Here is a 16,798-nt window from a genome sequence, read left to right on the forward strand (position 1 = left end):
GTAGTTCTCGGTGATATTCAACCTGACACAGTGTGACAAGGCTGACCCTTTAAATTACAGGCACAACAGAAACAAGAACTAAGAGTGAAGGTTGTGGTGAAAGTGTACAGCAGAGTTCGCCACCATCCCCTGCCGGAGCCTCGTGGAGCTTTAGGTGTTTTCGCTCAATAAACACTCACAACGCCCGTTCTGGGAATAGAAACCGCGATCCTATGACCGCGAGCCCGTTGCCCTAACCACTGGGCCATTGCGCCTCCACGGATATGGTTAGTGATAAAACAATAGGTTAATTGAAATGATATGGAATAAATATTAGTTTGTTTTTGTAAAAAGAAAATCTAAGGATTCTCCATCTATAAATAAATAATTTCCAAATTCTAAATTGAAGGAAATCAATTCTTATTGATCGAAAAATACTCGTTTATGACAGACTAACAAAATCAAAGTAATAAACTTGTTAGAATATCGATAAGTTTATTGAGCATATTCTTCGTCGGTCCTGCCGATGAATATTTGATTTTCACTCAACTGAAATTCTGCACGTCAAATGAAGATCAAAGCGGCTGAGTATTCCACAGACAAAATTCTCTTAACAGACTACTCAGCTCGAAAACTCTTAACACAGTCTGAAAACGGTGGATATTTGGATTACAGGTACATCACAGAGAGTACCATACAGAGAGTGGTATGGATCCCTAGTAATGGGCAAGTAACGCAAATCTGAGAACGGTGGGATTTGAAACCAGAGAACCGAGCACCGGAAGGATACCAAATGGAGTTCTATCCGATATACTAGTGTTTCAGCTGATTTACTATGCATCCTTTTCATGAATCAAATAATACAGTGTTAACATCATGGACGGGATAACTAGCAGTTTGTTTTCAAGTTAACGAAATCATCTCTTGTTGGCTGATTTATTAGAAAAAGTTTGTCCAATATCAGCACAATTAACACTGTTTGATTAATAACCAAGTCGATTTACATACTGCCACAATTTTCATAACAGCAAATCTTATCAACCCCACGATGTTTACGATATCTACCACTCTGTCAAATCAAATTCTATTATTATAAAGCAGAAGAGTTATGTTGAACGATGATATTCTTGATATACAAAATCACAGGATGATCATATATGGTTTGCTATTAACCACAGATCGACCACATTTGAAGAGACTTGAGACTGAAGAACAACAGAAACAACACTAAACTCTCTTCCACGCGGAACAATCCAGCTTACACAACAGCGCAACAAATAATTAAAAATATGTTATCTAGTCTGACGACAGAGATGGTTTAGATGTTCTTTTGAAAGACGGTAGGATTTAGTTAGAGGAAGATTTGATTTCTAACTTTAGCACATCGAGTAATTGCATAGATGCTCCCTTGTTAAGTCATTCGAAGCAAATATAGCAAAATATCAACAGCAACGACAATAACAACAACGAACAGCAATACATGAATAGCAACAACTAAAGAAGCAGCGAAGAACAAAATTTAAATAACAGCGACGACAAAAACAAACACAGCAAATATCGAAAGCAGAAACAACAACAAACACAGCAGATTTCGAAAGCCACAACAACAACACATACACTGCATTAACAAACAACATTAACAAAAATCTCAAAAAAAACAAACGAAGAAATATATCGCAAATGAGCAAATGTTAAACATTCATTCTTATTTATTTTCATATCACATGATAATAATATTCACAAAAAGATTTATCGGTAAATATGTTGACATAATCGATGCAACATCTGGCATGACACTTCGTGACTTGTCAAGTAAATGTTCTTCGATTAGTGAACTCAATATATAGCTGTATTTCTTGAGTAAGTTCAAGACAATGGGCCTGTAACTTGTTGCTTTAGAATTCAGTACGACTTCTTCTCTGGAGGTAGCTGGACATCTTAGAGTGGTTCATAACACGGTTTCTCAGTGCCATCAGTTTGGGGTAGCTGCTGAGCATTGATGGTTCTTCCATCAGTGGGTTCTCGAGAGCGCAGTAGCACATCATGTCAGCCATGGTCATCTGGAAGAAATATAGTTTGGAAATTAGAATTAGAAATTCAATGACACTTTGGCTCATAAAACCAATGTATACAACAATATTTAGCTATTAATATTATTATTATTATTATTGATTGATTGATTGATTGAGAGAGCAGTCCATGCCATCAAAGTGACACTGGGGTAAAATATACGAAGCCCATTATACACATCATGACTACCCATCTGATAAGGGTACACCAGGCACATGCATCACAACCATATGTGCACGACATCATTATCATCATCATCATCATCATCATCATCATCATCATCATTATTATTATTATTATTATTATTATTATTATTAGAGCAGATTTTGGAAGTTATTTCATTTATATTGCTCACAATAGAGTCAACCTTTAAAAGTTTATATCCAAGACTTCAACTAACTAGATTACACACCTTCAGGTGTATAGTTTTGTTTCTGTCTGAATATGAATATAACATTTGAAGTGATGGATGTTCCATTGGATGTATAGTTATAAATCAGATGAGTTAAACTTTGGTACAAAAGAGCCAACACTTACCTGGTCACCCATGAAATATTGGCTACCACCGCTGTACATTTCCAAAGTCCTCTCCATGAATGGCAGGATTCTGCGGCAAGTCTCTTGGAATCGCATACGCTTCTCAGACTAAAATATCAAAAAAATGATATCGTATTTACTGTGAAATAATTACATTCTAGGCAATATCATTCTATAATAAACGATAATATTTTCTATGATTTCTTTCATAACTTCAAGTCAGTCATGTGAGATCCTTATGTCTGCGGGGGATATTTCCATTATGCTTTATATTCCCGAGTTCCCACAGAGTGATATTTAAATAGATAAGTTAAGGAACGCTAGAAAATTGTAACATTTAACATGAACACATATTCGTGCGCGATTTGTATTGGACACAATTGATTCAGGTTTTTCCAGTGCTATCTTAAACTATAACCGGAATGAGTGCAACTACACAGGGAAGGTAATTTTGTTAAACAAATTTCCGTTTCTACCAGTTCCTCACCATTTGGCAGTATTTCATTTTTTAAAAGTTATTATTGTGTTAAAACACTTAGGTAAGTATTGGTTACTATATCTGCGTCGAGATCACATGTTTGTAGGGGAGATAATTAACTCCATTCAATAACACCAAGTATAACTTTCTACCATTTTGAATGATGGCATTTACAAATACTTTTATCTCTTTCTTGTGATAAAAAAAAAGACAATATTAATCTCGAAAGATTTCATTAGATCTAATTTACCCTGGGTGATTCAGCCAACTTTAAAAAAAAAAAGCACTGGCACTTATCTTTTATTTCATAGATTCTGCTGAGGATTCACATTTTCTCAGAAAAATCTAAAGAGGTATGTCTTTAAAATTCTTCTTTTTTAGAGAAAATAAAGGTTGTCTTAATTTTTGCAACATGTGTAAATGTGACTGAACTTTAACGGAAGTTAAGTGTGTATATCAATAAATCCGATCGGATCTAGCAATTCAATGATTAAGTATACTGAAGATAGTAAACGAAAAATACTCAGAGATAATTTGATTCTGTAATTCTTTCGATGAGACTACCTACATCAATGAACTTGTTGGAACAAATTACGCCCAATATGCCTGAAAGAATTTTTAAATCTCCAAATTACATCTTAGTGCCTTAAAAAAAAACGGTAGGAAATAGTACTAAATAAGTACTAAATATGCTGTATAAAAATACATGCCTTTTCTAGTACATCCATCTATCTACCCATACATACATACATACATACACGCAGGGATATATACAAACTCATTGGTAATCGATTGTGTACTTACAGAGCTGCTCATATCTCTGGATCGCTGGAACTGAAATATAAATTAAGAGAATCCTTTATGTTATATGTGAGTACAGAAGAGTGTGTGTTTTGGCATAAATTATATTATACTTAGTATACGCTGTCATAACATAATTTGGAATTATATCTGTGCCATTAACTATATCATATACAATAATATTTAATAAACTAAGACAAGAGTATGCAACAAATTTTGACGAGGGACAAATAAAGGTGACCTGAGAGAAATGCTTTTTACATTGGGCAAGGCAAAGTGAGTTTCTAAAGCCTGATCCGAATGGCATCAAATTATCCTGACTTTATTTCTCGTTTGAGGAGAATGAGGTTACCGAAACAAAATACTGATTATGACATAAAATATGCTTGTGAAACACTTACTAATGTGGTTATATATTAAATTGCAACAGAAATACATAGAAGAATCTGACACATTTGAGTACATACTATGAATAATAGAAACTTAAATATGATATAAACTAGGCATAATCATGTCATGTATTTCTTTCACGTTTTAATTTAAGACTGATCTGTAGTATGAGTGATAGTTGAAACAAGTCTTATTGTAAACTGCATTACAGCTCTGTAAATCGATTGTATGGAATCACAATGAAATAAGTTACCAGTAGATCATTGTAATGTAAGATTCGTATTAATCCCAGTAGATCATTGTAATGTAAGATTCGTATTAATCCCAGTAATATAAATCCATCATAAGCTGGTTTAATTTCCTATGTAAAGTTAACTTTTTTTATATACAAGAATGATATTCCAAAAATAAAATATACGCTTCTTCCAGTTCTAATTGTTCTCGTAATTCAAGAGTAGCAAACTTGCAGGATCGTTAGAACGTCGTGAAAAATTCTTAGGGGTATCTCTTCTATCTTTTAACATTCTGAGTACGAATCCACCCCGATTTCAACTTTACACTTCATCTTTTCTGGAGCTCCATACAAGTACTAGAATTGATGGCATCTGCCGACCTAAAAGTTTGTTGCGGTCTCACGACCTATAAATTTGCCGCTGTCTCAGACTTGCTGCAGTGTATTCAAATCAGAATCTATTTTCATTATAATCGAAAACTGAAGCTTGTTCATTTACGACACATACATGGCAATACGTTCATTCTCTCATTAGATGTTCTATCAACTTATACCGGGTTGGCCAAAAGTCGCCCGACAGTAAATCAACATTCCATAAATATTATCTGTACTTTTGTATTGATGAGAATTAAAAAATGTGTCACTCAAGGACTTCAGTTTGAACTATTTTCATGAGGTTTCATATTTAGATGCTTTTATTAAATTCATTCAGTTGTTAAACGTTAATATATCTTAGAATTAAATAGTTTTGATTTACTATCAGGTGACTTTTGGCCAGCCCTGTATATATAAATGTGTGTATGTGCGTGTGCGTGCGTGCGTGTGTGTGTGTGCGTGTGTGTGTGTGTGTGTGTGTGAAAAACATTCCAAAGTTAGATAGTTCTTTATTCGAACATTGGTTCTTGAGACATCGCATAAATCTAAAAATAATAGCATGTGAATATTGGGACACGACTTCCCATGGTTTTATAGTTTTAATTTCATTAAAGATATAGGAGTAATTAATAGTCGATGATTAACTTATCACTTACCATCATTCTGCAGTTACCGTCTTGGTACATTCTCATGTAGTCGTCCAAGATGTCATAGAAGCAGTCTGAGATGAAATCAATTCTGGCCATCTCCATGTTGTTTCTGCCATGGAAACCTACACAAGAATAGGGTACCAAGTAAATATATCTCGAAACAAACTGGATTCTTCAGTGAAATACAAATTGATCTTTACATACAAGAGAATATATATAAAGTTTGTACGTTAACATATGCGTAGAACATTATATATGCATGTATGTATGTATATTACTACGGTACAGCCTGCTTGTGAAATTGGCATGCAAGTGGCTGAGCACTCCACACACACGGGTACCCTTAGCGTATTTCTCGGGTAGATTCTGCGTGACACAAAGGTGTGACAAGGCTGGCCCTTTGAAATACAGGCACAACAGAAACAGGAAGAAAGAGTGAGAGAAAGTTGTGCTGAAAAGTACTTCAGGGCTCGTCATCACCCACTGCCGGAGCCTTGTGGAGATGTATGTGTTTTCGCTCAGTAAACACTCACAACGCCCGGTTTGGTAATCGAAGCTGCAATCCTATGACTGCGAATTCGCTGCTCTAAACACTGGGCCATTGCATCTCCACGTATATTTGTATATATATACAGACAGACAGGCAGGTAGGCAGAAAGACAGACAGACTGATAGATAGATAGATAGATTAGATAGATAGATAGATTAGATAGATAGATAGATAGATAGATAGATAGATAGATAGATAGATAGATAGATAGATAGATAGATAGATAGATAGAGCAAATGAGAGGAATAGAAGCAGGCAGACTGAAACTTGGAAAGAGAAATATTGAAATAGTTGGAGACAAAGTAAATAATACTTCCCGTCAAAGATGTATGGATATAATTCATAGTTGAAATTATTGGTATCGAGACAGACAACAAGAGAAAGGGAGAATAATATGTTAAACGACGTGAGTAGACTTACCGAATTCCCTGGCCAAATATCTGGCCATAGCCATACTCTGGGGAATTTGAGTTCTGTTGTCCAATTCCAACATTGGCATCATGTGACATGGCATCTCTGAAAAAGTTAAGAAATAGAATATCAACCTCAAATTGAAGCTCCTGAAGAATCCTAATTGAAAACGTGATGAAACGTCAAACCAGTTATGGCTAAAGAAACGATGTCCACTGACAAACTTAACGACTGTCTTTATTACCTCATTAGCTTCTAAATGTGAGTTTGTGTGTGTGCTCGCGTGCGTGTGTTTATAAGTATATATATACATATATATATATATATATATATATATATATATATATATATGTATATGTATGTACGTATGAATGTATGTATATATACATATAAAATTAAATGTTGTTGGTGGCACTCCATCGCTTACGACGTCGAGGGTTCCAGTTGATCCGATCAATGGAACAGCCTGCTCGTGAAATTAACGTGCAAATGGCTGAGCACTCCACAGACACGTGTACCCTTAACGTAGTTCTCGGGGGATATTCAGCGTGACACAGTGTGACAAGGCTGACCCTTTGAATTACAGGCACAACAGAAACAGGAAGTAAGAGAAAGTTGTGGTGAAAGAGAACAGCAGGGTTCGCCACCATCCCCTGCCGGAGCCTCGTGCATCTTTAGGTGTTTTCGCTCAATAAACACTTACAACGCCCGGTCTGGGAATCGAAACCACGATCCTATGATCACGAGTCCTCTGCCCTAACCACTGGGCCATTGCTCCTCTACATAAAATTAAATAATAAGGGTAGAATTTGGATATTCATCAATTAAAACCAGTGGCTTAGTATATCTAAAAATTACGAAGATTAAAGTTTGTGTTAATTTTGTATATATATATATATATATATATATATATATATATATATATATATATATATATATATATATATATATATATATATATATATATATATGTATATATATATATATATATATATATATATATATATATATATATATATATATATATATATATATATATATATATATATACATTTATATATATATATATATATATATATATATATATATATATATATATATATATATATATATATATATATATATATTTATATATATATATATATATATTCATATAAGTTTATCAATTTTTGTTGCAAGATTAATGATATGAAATCGGGTGTTGAAACAGATGTTGTTGTATTTCGGAATGGTCAAATATATAGTGCGTGGGTTTATTTGGCAAAAAAATAAATAAATAGATAACCATGGAGAGAGATGGATAGAAAGAGAGAGAGAGTGAGTGAGAAACTGAGAGACAGAAATGCATGATTTGTACATATATGTATAATATATACATACATGCTTGCATATACATATATGCATGTATGTATACATACGTATATACAAGATATATATGTAGATACACAGACAGACAGACAGACAGACAGACACATAGATAGATAGATAGATAGATAGATAGATAGATAGATAGATAGTTGGGTATGTATGTCTTTGTGTGTAAATATGTTTGTATGTATTTGTGTGTGCTTTATTATGAGAATATGATACGGAATTGTTTCCAGAATTTACATTAATTTATATCCCCCCTCCACTAATATCACCTGTCTCTTCATATATACAATGCAGATGAGGAAATAATATCAGTTGGATTAAAAGTAGAGTGCGAGGTGTAAGCCAGTGAAGGGTCTTTTTTGTTTGACAACATTTAATGCCCAAATTACACAATCACATAGTAAGTAGTAAATGTGTACGATACAGTAGTAAGTATACAGTGAGAAGTTCTGCTATAGTATAATTAACGGTAGTTTTCTAAGCTGACTGCCCAAAACGCAGGTGTTTTCTTGGTATTTGATAAGAGAATGATTGTCACTAACGAGACAACATCTATCTAATGTAAATGAAAAACTCAGTTTTAAGTAAATCTCTGTTCAAACCAACTTTTGCTACGGAAATCAATGCGACAGGGATTTCTTTATAACTGGTTCACATCTAGAATACTTCACACACACGCACACACACACCTATATACGCATATATATATATATATATATATATATATATATATATATATATATATATATATATATATATATGTATATATATATATATATATATATATACACACACATTGACAACTAGTATATCACTTACTGTTGCAGCATTATTATTAATTTCAAACTAAAACCTCCGAGTTGGCAGAATCGTTAGCACACTTCGGAGTTCAAATGCCGCTGACGTCGAGCTCGTATTTCATCCTTTCGAGGTCGATTAAATAAGTAAGTACCAGTCGAGTACTGGTGTCGATGAAATCAACTGGACCTTACCCTCAAAACCGCCGGTTTTCATGCCAAAAGTTAAAAAGAATTATTAATGTTAAATTGTTTATTTTATGGTGGTGGTAGTGGTGGTGCTTGCAACAGATCTTCAATGTGGTTCATTTACGCTTTCATTTCTAGTGATTCTGTTAAAGTACATCTAAGTTGGTAGGGAGAGTATTTTTTGTGATGCTATTTAACTATTTTGAGAAAACTCTTGTGTCTAATAAACATTTTAGCTTAAGGTTTAGCTTCGCCATCATAACATCTAGTATTTCGATGGGAAGCACACTCCGACTGGGGAGGACGCACAATATTTGATACTAACTTAAATTAGCTGCGCAATGGTGAGGGTTAAAAGTACCCTCAAATAGAGTACAAAATTCATGCAATAGAATTCATGCTCCCTTTAAGAACTGCTCCAATAATACAACTACATGATATTTTAATTTTACATATTTGAATGTCGAGTTGTTTACAATGCTACCTGGTTTCACATCAGAATAAAACGCTTCGTAGTTTCATATTGGAACGTGAAGACGAATTGATAGCTCGCTATACCATAAAATTTTGTGTTAAATAGAGCTAAAAACCTACAGAAACTTATGAAATGCTTCAGTTTGCTAACGAAAATACTCGGAAGAGTCAGGCATTTGTTTATCGCTGGCACAGGAAACCAAGCAAACAAGTCCACCAGAGAGCTCATGGTGTTCCTTTCTTTGACCCTCTGTCCAGACATTCTTCAAAGAGTACTTTGTGGAGGTTTTCAGGGGTTTCAGAAAAAGATTTCGCCGCAAAGGTCTGTAGCACCCGCACCAGGACAATGCAGGTGCTCTGGCCTTTGGCACTTGCATTCCTCCTGATAAGCAACTACTTGACAGAGATGGGCTTCAAACTGTCTCTCACTCTCCCTACAGTTCAGACCTTGCTCCCTGTGACTTTTGCTTGTTCCCTAAGCTGAAGGAAAATATGAAAGACCTTGTGACAAGGGTCCTAGACTTCTATGGAGGATTCAGGTTGTGGCTACAACGCTACAACTAGTGGCATTGACGTCAGAGCATCCTATGTTGAAAGTGTTTAAAGTTTGGTATTTCTTTGAAATTAATAAATATCTCTCCTGCAAAACTCTCAAAATATCTGGAATGCGCCTTGTATAGTTTATTTATATTTGTAAGAGAAACTAACCGCTAAGAGAAATCTGTTGGGACATATATGTTTCATGGTCTACTGACGTTGACAAATACTAAGGGATGTTTATCACCACTTTTTCTGAAAGAAGGATTTCAGCAATCAAAATATTGGTAAAATTAGAAGATAATAAAGCAGTATCTAATTAAGCGGCCATTAAAATTTTGTGTTTACTCTGGAGTTATATTGTTATAACTGGAATTATGTTTGCCATACAAAGCAATACAGTGTATGATTCAAACCTGGTGCTTTGAGTGAATAAATATTCTTCCACTTCACAGTGGTACTGTAACGTTGCTAACTGCAAACCCCTACGGTACAAGGGTTATGAAAACCGCTCAATAGTGGGAGCAGTATTCTAGCCAGACAGTTCACGAAAATAGCGTTATACGCTACACAGTTGAGATTGTAATATTCTTACATTCTAATTTTGGCACAAGACTAGTAATTACAGAGGAAGCATAATTCGATTGCTTGACTGATACTGTATTTAATCGATTTCGAAAGAATGAAATGGAAAGTTGACTTTGACGGGATTTGAACTCAGAATGTAAGAGTTCTGAAAAAATATCACTAACTTTATTTTCTCCGACACAGTTCAGTCAGCTTCCGGCTTTTGTTGAAATTTCAATATAATATGGTCTGATGGTTGGCCGGTTGTGAAACATTGACCGAGTAATCGATTTAATTGAATGCAGCAATTATTTCTTGAATAATATAACAATAGCAACATCGTCGACAACAATAATGACAGAGACAACAGTATTACAACGCCTAATATTTTAGAGCTTGTAGTAACCTGAATCTGCGATATTTATGTCTTTTGAAGGTTTATTAACCATGAAAGTAAATAATAGAAATCTTGATTTGGGCTGAAATCGAAGAGTTATCTAGATTTGCTTTATGCTGTTTATCATAGGAATTGTAATAAGGGTGTCGTTGACCTGAATTTGTAAGATGCAATTAAGCTGTATGCGTCTTTTAAACCTAAAATCGTTCTAGATTTAGAGTTCCCTAGAGGGACCTCGTTTACATATATTACTAATAATATTCAGTACATATACATGCACTAATGTATTGGAAGTCTATCTAGTAACGGAAGAATGTAGAAAAATACACTAATAAAATACTCGATTCTACCGTTGCTTACACGTTTGAAATATTCCACCATGAAGCATGTACATAGAGCTGCATGACAGTGCCGTTGAGTAACGACACTTGAAAGCAGAGTACATTTGTAGCAAGAGAACGAGTTGTATCAATTGTTAGTTGACTATCTGCCACCGAATGGTGAAGACAAAACATTAAGAAAGGAAAGAAATACGTGTTACATACTGTTTCTCATGCTGTCCCATTCGGAAGATTCGATTCTGCGGTCATTGTACTGGACACCAGCAGCTGCGAACAGCATACGGCAGATCTCAGCACGGCCACGGTGGTTGAAGTAGTGGAGTGTGTAGGAAGGCATGATTGATGTTGGTTTTTAGTGTTAATCGACACTGGAACGATCAGAGAAATTGGAGGTGAAGAGTCTTGTTGCTTGAGAACCGGACTGTTGCTTGCTCGTTTAAAAACTGCCGTTTATATAGCTGAGGTGAGAAATTACAAGCGATGACTAAATGTCCTAATGTTAGATGTATTATCATTATCGTTGAATAAAGAATTTCTGATGATAGCTACAGAATTAAGTCATAATTATACCTGTAACAATAGCAGCTACATGTAATGGTAGTTCTTTTCTTGCCATGGACATGATCAAATTGACTCCGTCTAATTCAATTTTCAACTTGTATCAATTTTAAGCAAATTATAGTCTCCGGGTGCGTTTCTATTCCTTCACTCTTTCTTTCGAGAAGGTAGTGTATTGAAAAAGAGAGTACGTTTAAAAAACAAAATTAGCACTTTGGAAAATTTTGTCTCCATTCCTTTACGGTATAATTTTCGTGAAACAAAGATGTCATTTCCTTCTAATTGAATCTTTTGTTACATCCAGGTCCCTTAGACTACGCATATCAGTTAAAATCCTTTTTATAGGATTGTTACGTATATAGGATTATGCCGGATAATATATTTAATTAATCATTTAATTTTTTTTATTATTTCAAGTAACAATGTTATAGTAGATTCGAGTTTTTGACCTATCGTTTACTGTTCTTAAGCTTATCTTCTCGACCATATTACTCCTACCATAGTTTCAGAAGTTTCTTAAAACCGAGCCCTTTTTTTCTACTGGTTTTATATATGGGGAATAGTAAACATAAAACAAACTAAGATAAATATTTACAGGTTAATATTTGCAGATTAATTAAGAACAAATTTCGAGTATATTTTAAGTATTAAACCAAATGAGGATGCTGAAATAAGAGGTGAATGAGTGAGCAGTCAATATAAATATTTTATTTCTCTAACTAATTATAATATATCCCAACTTAAAATTCATTGTGTGTATGAATGGGCCAACACATAATAATTACTTTTGGTATTGGTTTTGTTGCTTATATATTTATCGGTTGTGGAGGCGCAATGGCCCAGTGGTTAAGGCAGGGGACTTGCGGTCATAGGATCGCCGTTTCGATTCCCAGATCGGGCGTTGTGAGTGTTTATTGAGCGAAAACACCTAAAGCTCCACGTGGCTCCGGCAGGGGATGGTGGCGAACCCTGCTGTACTCTTTCACCACAACTTTCTCTCACTCTTACTTCCTGTTTCTGTTGTGCCTGTAATTCAAAGGGTCAGCCTTTTTAGCTGTAAAACACATACAAAAATGTATACACGAAATCTTGATTCTCTTGAGAACACTCGAAATGACGTGATTCCTGAATTCTCTCTTTCCTTCCTCCAGTATTTCTTATGTACATGTATGTGATATATGTCAAACTCATATTATGACTGCGTACACCAACATTCAGGATGTTTGGTCGCAATTTGACAGTTTGCAAAAAAACGTAAAGAATACAAAATATCACATTAAAAAACATATATATATATTTTTAAATTTCAAAAGCTATAATTTAGATTATGGCTCGGCGAAAAAATTTAACTCAAATTAGTCATCTTCAAATTCTTTCATGGCTTCAAGACATATAGCGGACCTGGCGCAAGCGTTGTACACTGTAACCCTGGGAAGAAGTTCTTCGAACATCTCCTTTATCTTTCCCACAAGCTCAGCATTGGTGGTTTGTGTCTCTGAACAGTGTTTCCCCGCATAGTAATCCATGAGATTAGAATCGGAGGTATTTGAAGGCCATAACACGGGACTAGTGAAGTCGTAGAAATTCTCCGATCACCACATCTGACTCTTTACAGGACCGAATCCTGCTGCGATGCATATAGCCTTCCAGCAGCAACCCTCTCTTGCTAGGGTTTGACCACAGTCTTTCACACATTCATATAGCCGTCTGAATTGAGCCTAATGCCCTGCTCAAAGACGTGGGGACAAATTCCACTGTACTGGTTCATTCGTTTTGCCTGCTATGCCAATTTCCGATGGCCACGATTTCAAAGTGTCCGTTGTAGCTATCCATATCACGTGGTATAGCCCTACAGAGTACTGAGCAGCACTCATGATGCCAACATTTTAATACTCGGCGCAAATCATCATGATGCAGCTAACTCTCTACCGAAATATAACTTCCGCTCTTCCATATCATCTAACTTTCTCTCGACAATAACTTTAATGTTTATACTTCCCGAAGTCGTTAACTGTTCATTAATACATCAAGCTGTTTGTAAATAAATTAGAAATAAACAATCGTTAAATCTAGCACGAGTACCCGGTATTTTTAGTTAAACTGTTCAACGAAAACATTTATTCTGTGAAAGTGAATCTTTATATATTTTTTCATACATATAAACACATATAGAATATACGTATATTAGAAAGAAAAGAAAATTTTGACACATTTTCAACCTTTTTTCGGTATTTTTCTATTCATTTCTATCTATCTGTATGTATGTATGTATGTATGTAAATAAGTAGTGTTTAATATAATCATATATGTATGTAATGAGAAAGAAATGGAGAGTATTCATATACGCATACACATAAATGGGTGTGTGCTAGTGTTTACCTGTATGCAGAGAGTAAATATGTTGATATGTATATACATTCATATGCGTACCTATGTTTCACATCTATGTGTATTTGATGCCTGTTCGGGCAACGCTGGGGATTGTTAGTTATAATTCATATCATTACAATAGAAAAGTATCTTGTGCAACTCTACCATTGACATCTAATATTTCCTGGTATTATTTCAATTATAGTTCAGTCTACTGAGGAAAACTGTGAACAGACGAGGCGAGAGAACACCTGATAACAAACTGATACTTTTATCTGCTGATTCAGTTGTTCCTCTCATGTCATTAGATTACTTATGTCTGAGACACTTTATCCCAGTCAGCCTATTCAATCTAGCATTAATATGTAAGCATTGTTCTGTGGTTAGAAAGCTCGTTTTCCAACCAAATAGTTTCGTGTTCAGATACACTGCGCCGCTCTTTGGGCAACTGTCTTCTAGTATAGCCTTGGGCGGATCGATGCCTTGTGAAGGAATTTTGTAGATGGAAACTGCGTGCAATTCCGTAGTATATATGTATATACGAGGTTGGGCTGCAAAGTTGGCAGGCTAACCAAGAGACTTCTATGGAATGTAGCCAAATGTTCTTACAGAGGTGTTGCAGTCTGCTGCATATTGACTGATCTATAACCAATGTGAATTCTCACCACTATGTCTATTCTATTGGTATGAGACATCGATCGGTTTGGATATAGAATCCTAAAGTATGGTGATGTCTTTAATTTCTTCTAAATTTGACATGCATATATTCCTCATCAGTTCTTCTCAAATGGGAGTCCAATCTGGTGTTATATGAACTAGCCTAGATACCAAGCATATCACAGCGCTTTGTAATCTCAGTTGAGGCCAATATGTTTATACCGGCGCCCAATATTGTGTGTGATTGTGTGTGGTTTATTCTCTTCATAATTTCACATCGTGTGGTAGTTGTAAGCTACAGCCATTCTCAGTCATTCGGTGCCCTTCGTTTCCAATCTTCCGTGCAACAGATGTCTGCGCATGTATAAATATAAATTCACTTGGGAATAGATGAGGGTTGGCGACGGGAAAAGCACCCAGCCACACAAAATTTTCTGCAACAAATTCCGTCAGATTCATGCAGACATGGAAAAGTGAATGGTTCATATAGACACATGTATGTATGATGTATGTTTGTACACACAGACACACACACACACTTATATATGTGTGTGTGTGTGTGTGTGTGTGCGCCTGTGTGTGTGTGCGTGTGTGTGTGTGTGTGTGTGTGTGTGTGTGTGTGTGTGTGTGTGTTTGTATGTGTAATAAAATAATTTGAGGATGGAATTTATTGACGTTTAATGCATTGCTACGCGCGTTTCCACAATTTGCATGTCTCTTAGTATAACAGTCCATATTCTTGGGATGATTAAAGTGTAGTCCGTAGTATCCGTGGGCAGCAGGAAGATTATCTTCATGGGTTCATTTCTTCAGACGATATAACCTTAATGGATGTTTAACAGAGGGATGTTCATCCTTTTTGACCAGTGCAAATGTTGATTATGGGCGTTGATTGAGTAAGAATGGATAAACAACATTCTGTTAAAGATCCATTAATGTTATATCGCCTAAAGAAATGAATCCATGAAGATGATCTACAAGATGTCCACTCTTTGTAACTCTCCCTGCTGACTTTGGGCGGTTCATAAACCTGGAGTATCACTCCCTGATGTGGCGATCGTGTCAAAATAAATGTCACCGGAGACTAAGCCCTTTTTGCTGCTGGTAATTGATAACACCACGATGCCAAATTTTGTCGATTTTCAAGAGCAGTCCTATTAGTCATCTTTGAACAGTCAAATATCAGGCATCTTGAGAGAAAGAATGCAGTTATTATTAGAGCTAAGACATACCGTAAATTAAGTTGCGTAGAATGTCGTAGAGAAAATTGTTACTGGTGATACTACTGCTTGTTACAAATTCCTCAAAATCTCTACAATATTTTTTCATTACATTCAATTTTTAATATTTCACTTAGATCTAGCAGGTTCGTTAGCACCCCAGGGAAAATGCTTAGCGAAATTCCGTCCGTTTTTATGTTCTGAGTCCAAATTCCGCCACGGTCGACTTAGCTTTCCATCATTTCGGGGTCGATAAATTAAGTATCAGTTAAGCACTGGGGTCAAAGTAATCGACTTAACTCATTCTCCGAAATTTCTGGCCTTCTACCAAAATTTGAAACCAATGTTTCATTCACTTTTTGTAACCAAACGAAAAGTCTACAAACACATCATATAAATCTTTGATAAATGTAACAGTCAAATATCCTGTAACATTCTTCCTCCAACCCTATCATTTTAAACTATTATTACGTGAATGTTTTCAATCAGTATTTTTGTCCCAAGAGCCAATCTGGTGCCCACTAAAATATGCTGGAGTATGATTAAGTATATACTTCGCCGAAGAGGTTTTGTAATACCGAAACATGTCCAAAGATTTCGTTCCTCTTACTAAAGATGCGACTCACTCACTGCATGCATACGTTCAATTTTTAACAATTTTGGAGTACATAGTTTCATTATTGTCTCCCGTTTTTCTTCTTTACAAGAATTATCCTCCCGTTACGAATGTAATTTTAATTGAATCAACATTTAATTTTCAGCTGAAGCCCACACTTCGCAAATGAATATATAACTAACATCAAAGTAATCAATAAATTCTATTGTTATAGCAACGAGTAACAAT

General features: G+C 35.3%; 1 protein-coding gene across 1 annotated transcript; it reads right to left on the minus strand.

The window, feature by feature from the left end:
* Positions 1-1,649: 1,649 nt before the first annotated feature.
* LOC106869775 (S-crystallin 3) lies at positions 1,650-11,575 on the minus strand. The gene is made up of 6 exons (XM_014915635.3): positions 11,354-11,575; positions 6,483-6,578; positions 5,519-5,634; positions 3,869-3,898; positions 2,587-2,694; positions 1,650-2,039 (listed from the first exon to the last, which is right to left on the minus strand). The coding sequence occupies exons 1-6, from the start codon at positions 11,484-11,486 to the stop codon at positions 1,875-1,877; spliced, it is 648 nt and encodes a 215-aa protein (XP_014771121.3). The 5' UTR covers positions 11,487-11,575; the 3' UTR covers positions 1,650-1,874.
* Between the last annotated feature and the right edge of the window lie 5,223 nt (positions 11,576-16,798).

This window comes from Octopus bimaculoides, chromosome 5 (assembly GCF_046866305.1).
Source record: "Octopus bimaculoides isolate indiv1 chromosome 5, ASM4686630v1, whole genome shotgun sequence".
NCBI classification, from domain to species: Eukaryota; Metazoa; Mollusca; class Cephalopoda; order Octopoda; family Octopodidae; genus Octopus; species Octopus bimaculoides.

Bases quoted from the DNA above. Each gene is read 5' to 3' on its own strand.
- LOC106869775 (XM_014915635.3), bottom strand. From the start codon at position 11,486: ATGCCTTCCTACACACTCCACTACTTCAACCACCGTGGCCGTGCTGAG. The intron at 2,695-3,868 runs GTAAGTACACAA...TTGATATTTTAG, and splicing joins CCAGAGATATGAGCAGCTCT to TCTGAGAAGCGTATGCGATT. The intron at 2,040-2,586 runs GTAAGTGTTGGC...TATTTCTTCCAG, and splicing joins AATATTTCATGGGTGACCAG to ATGACCATGGCTGACATGAT.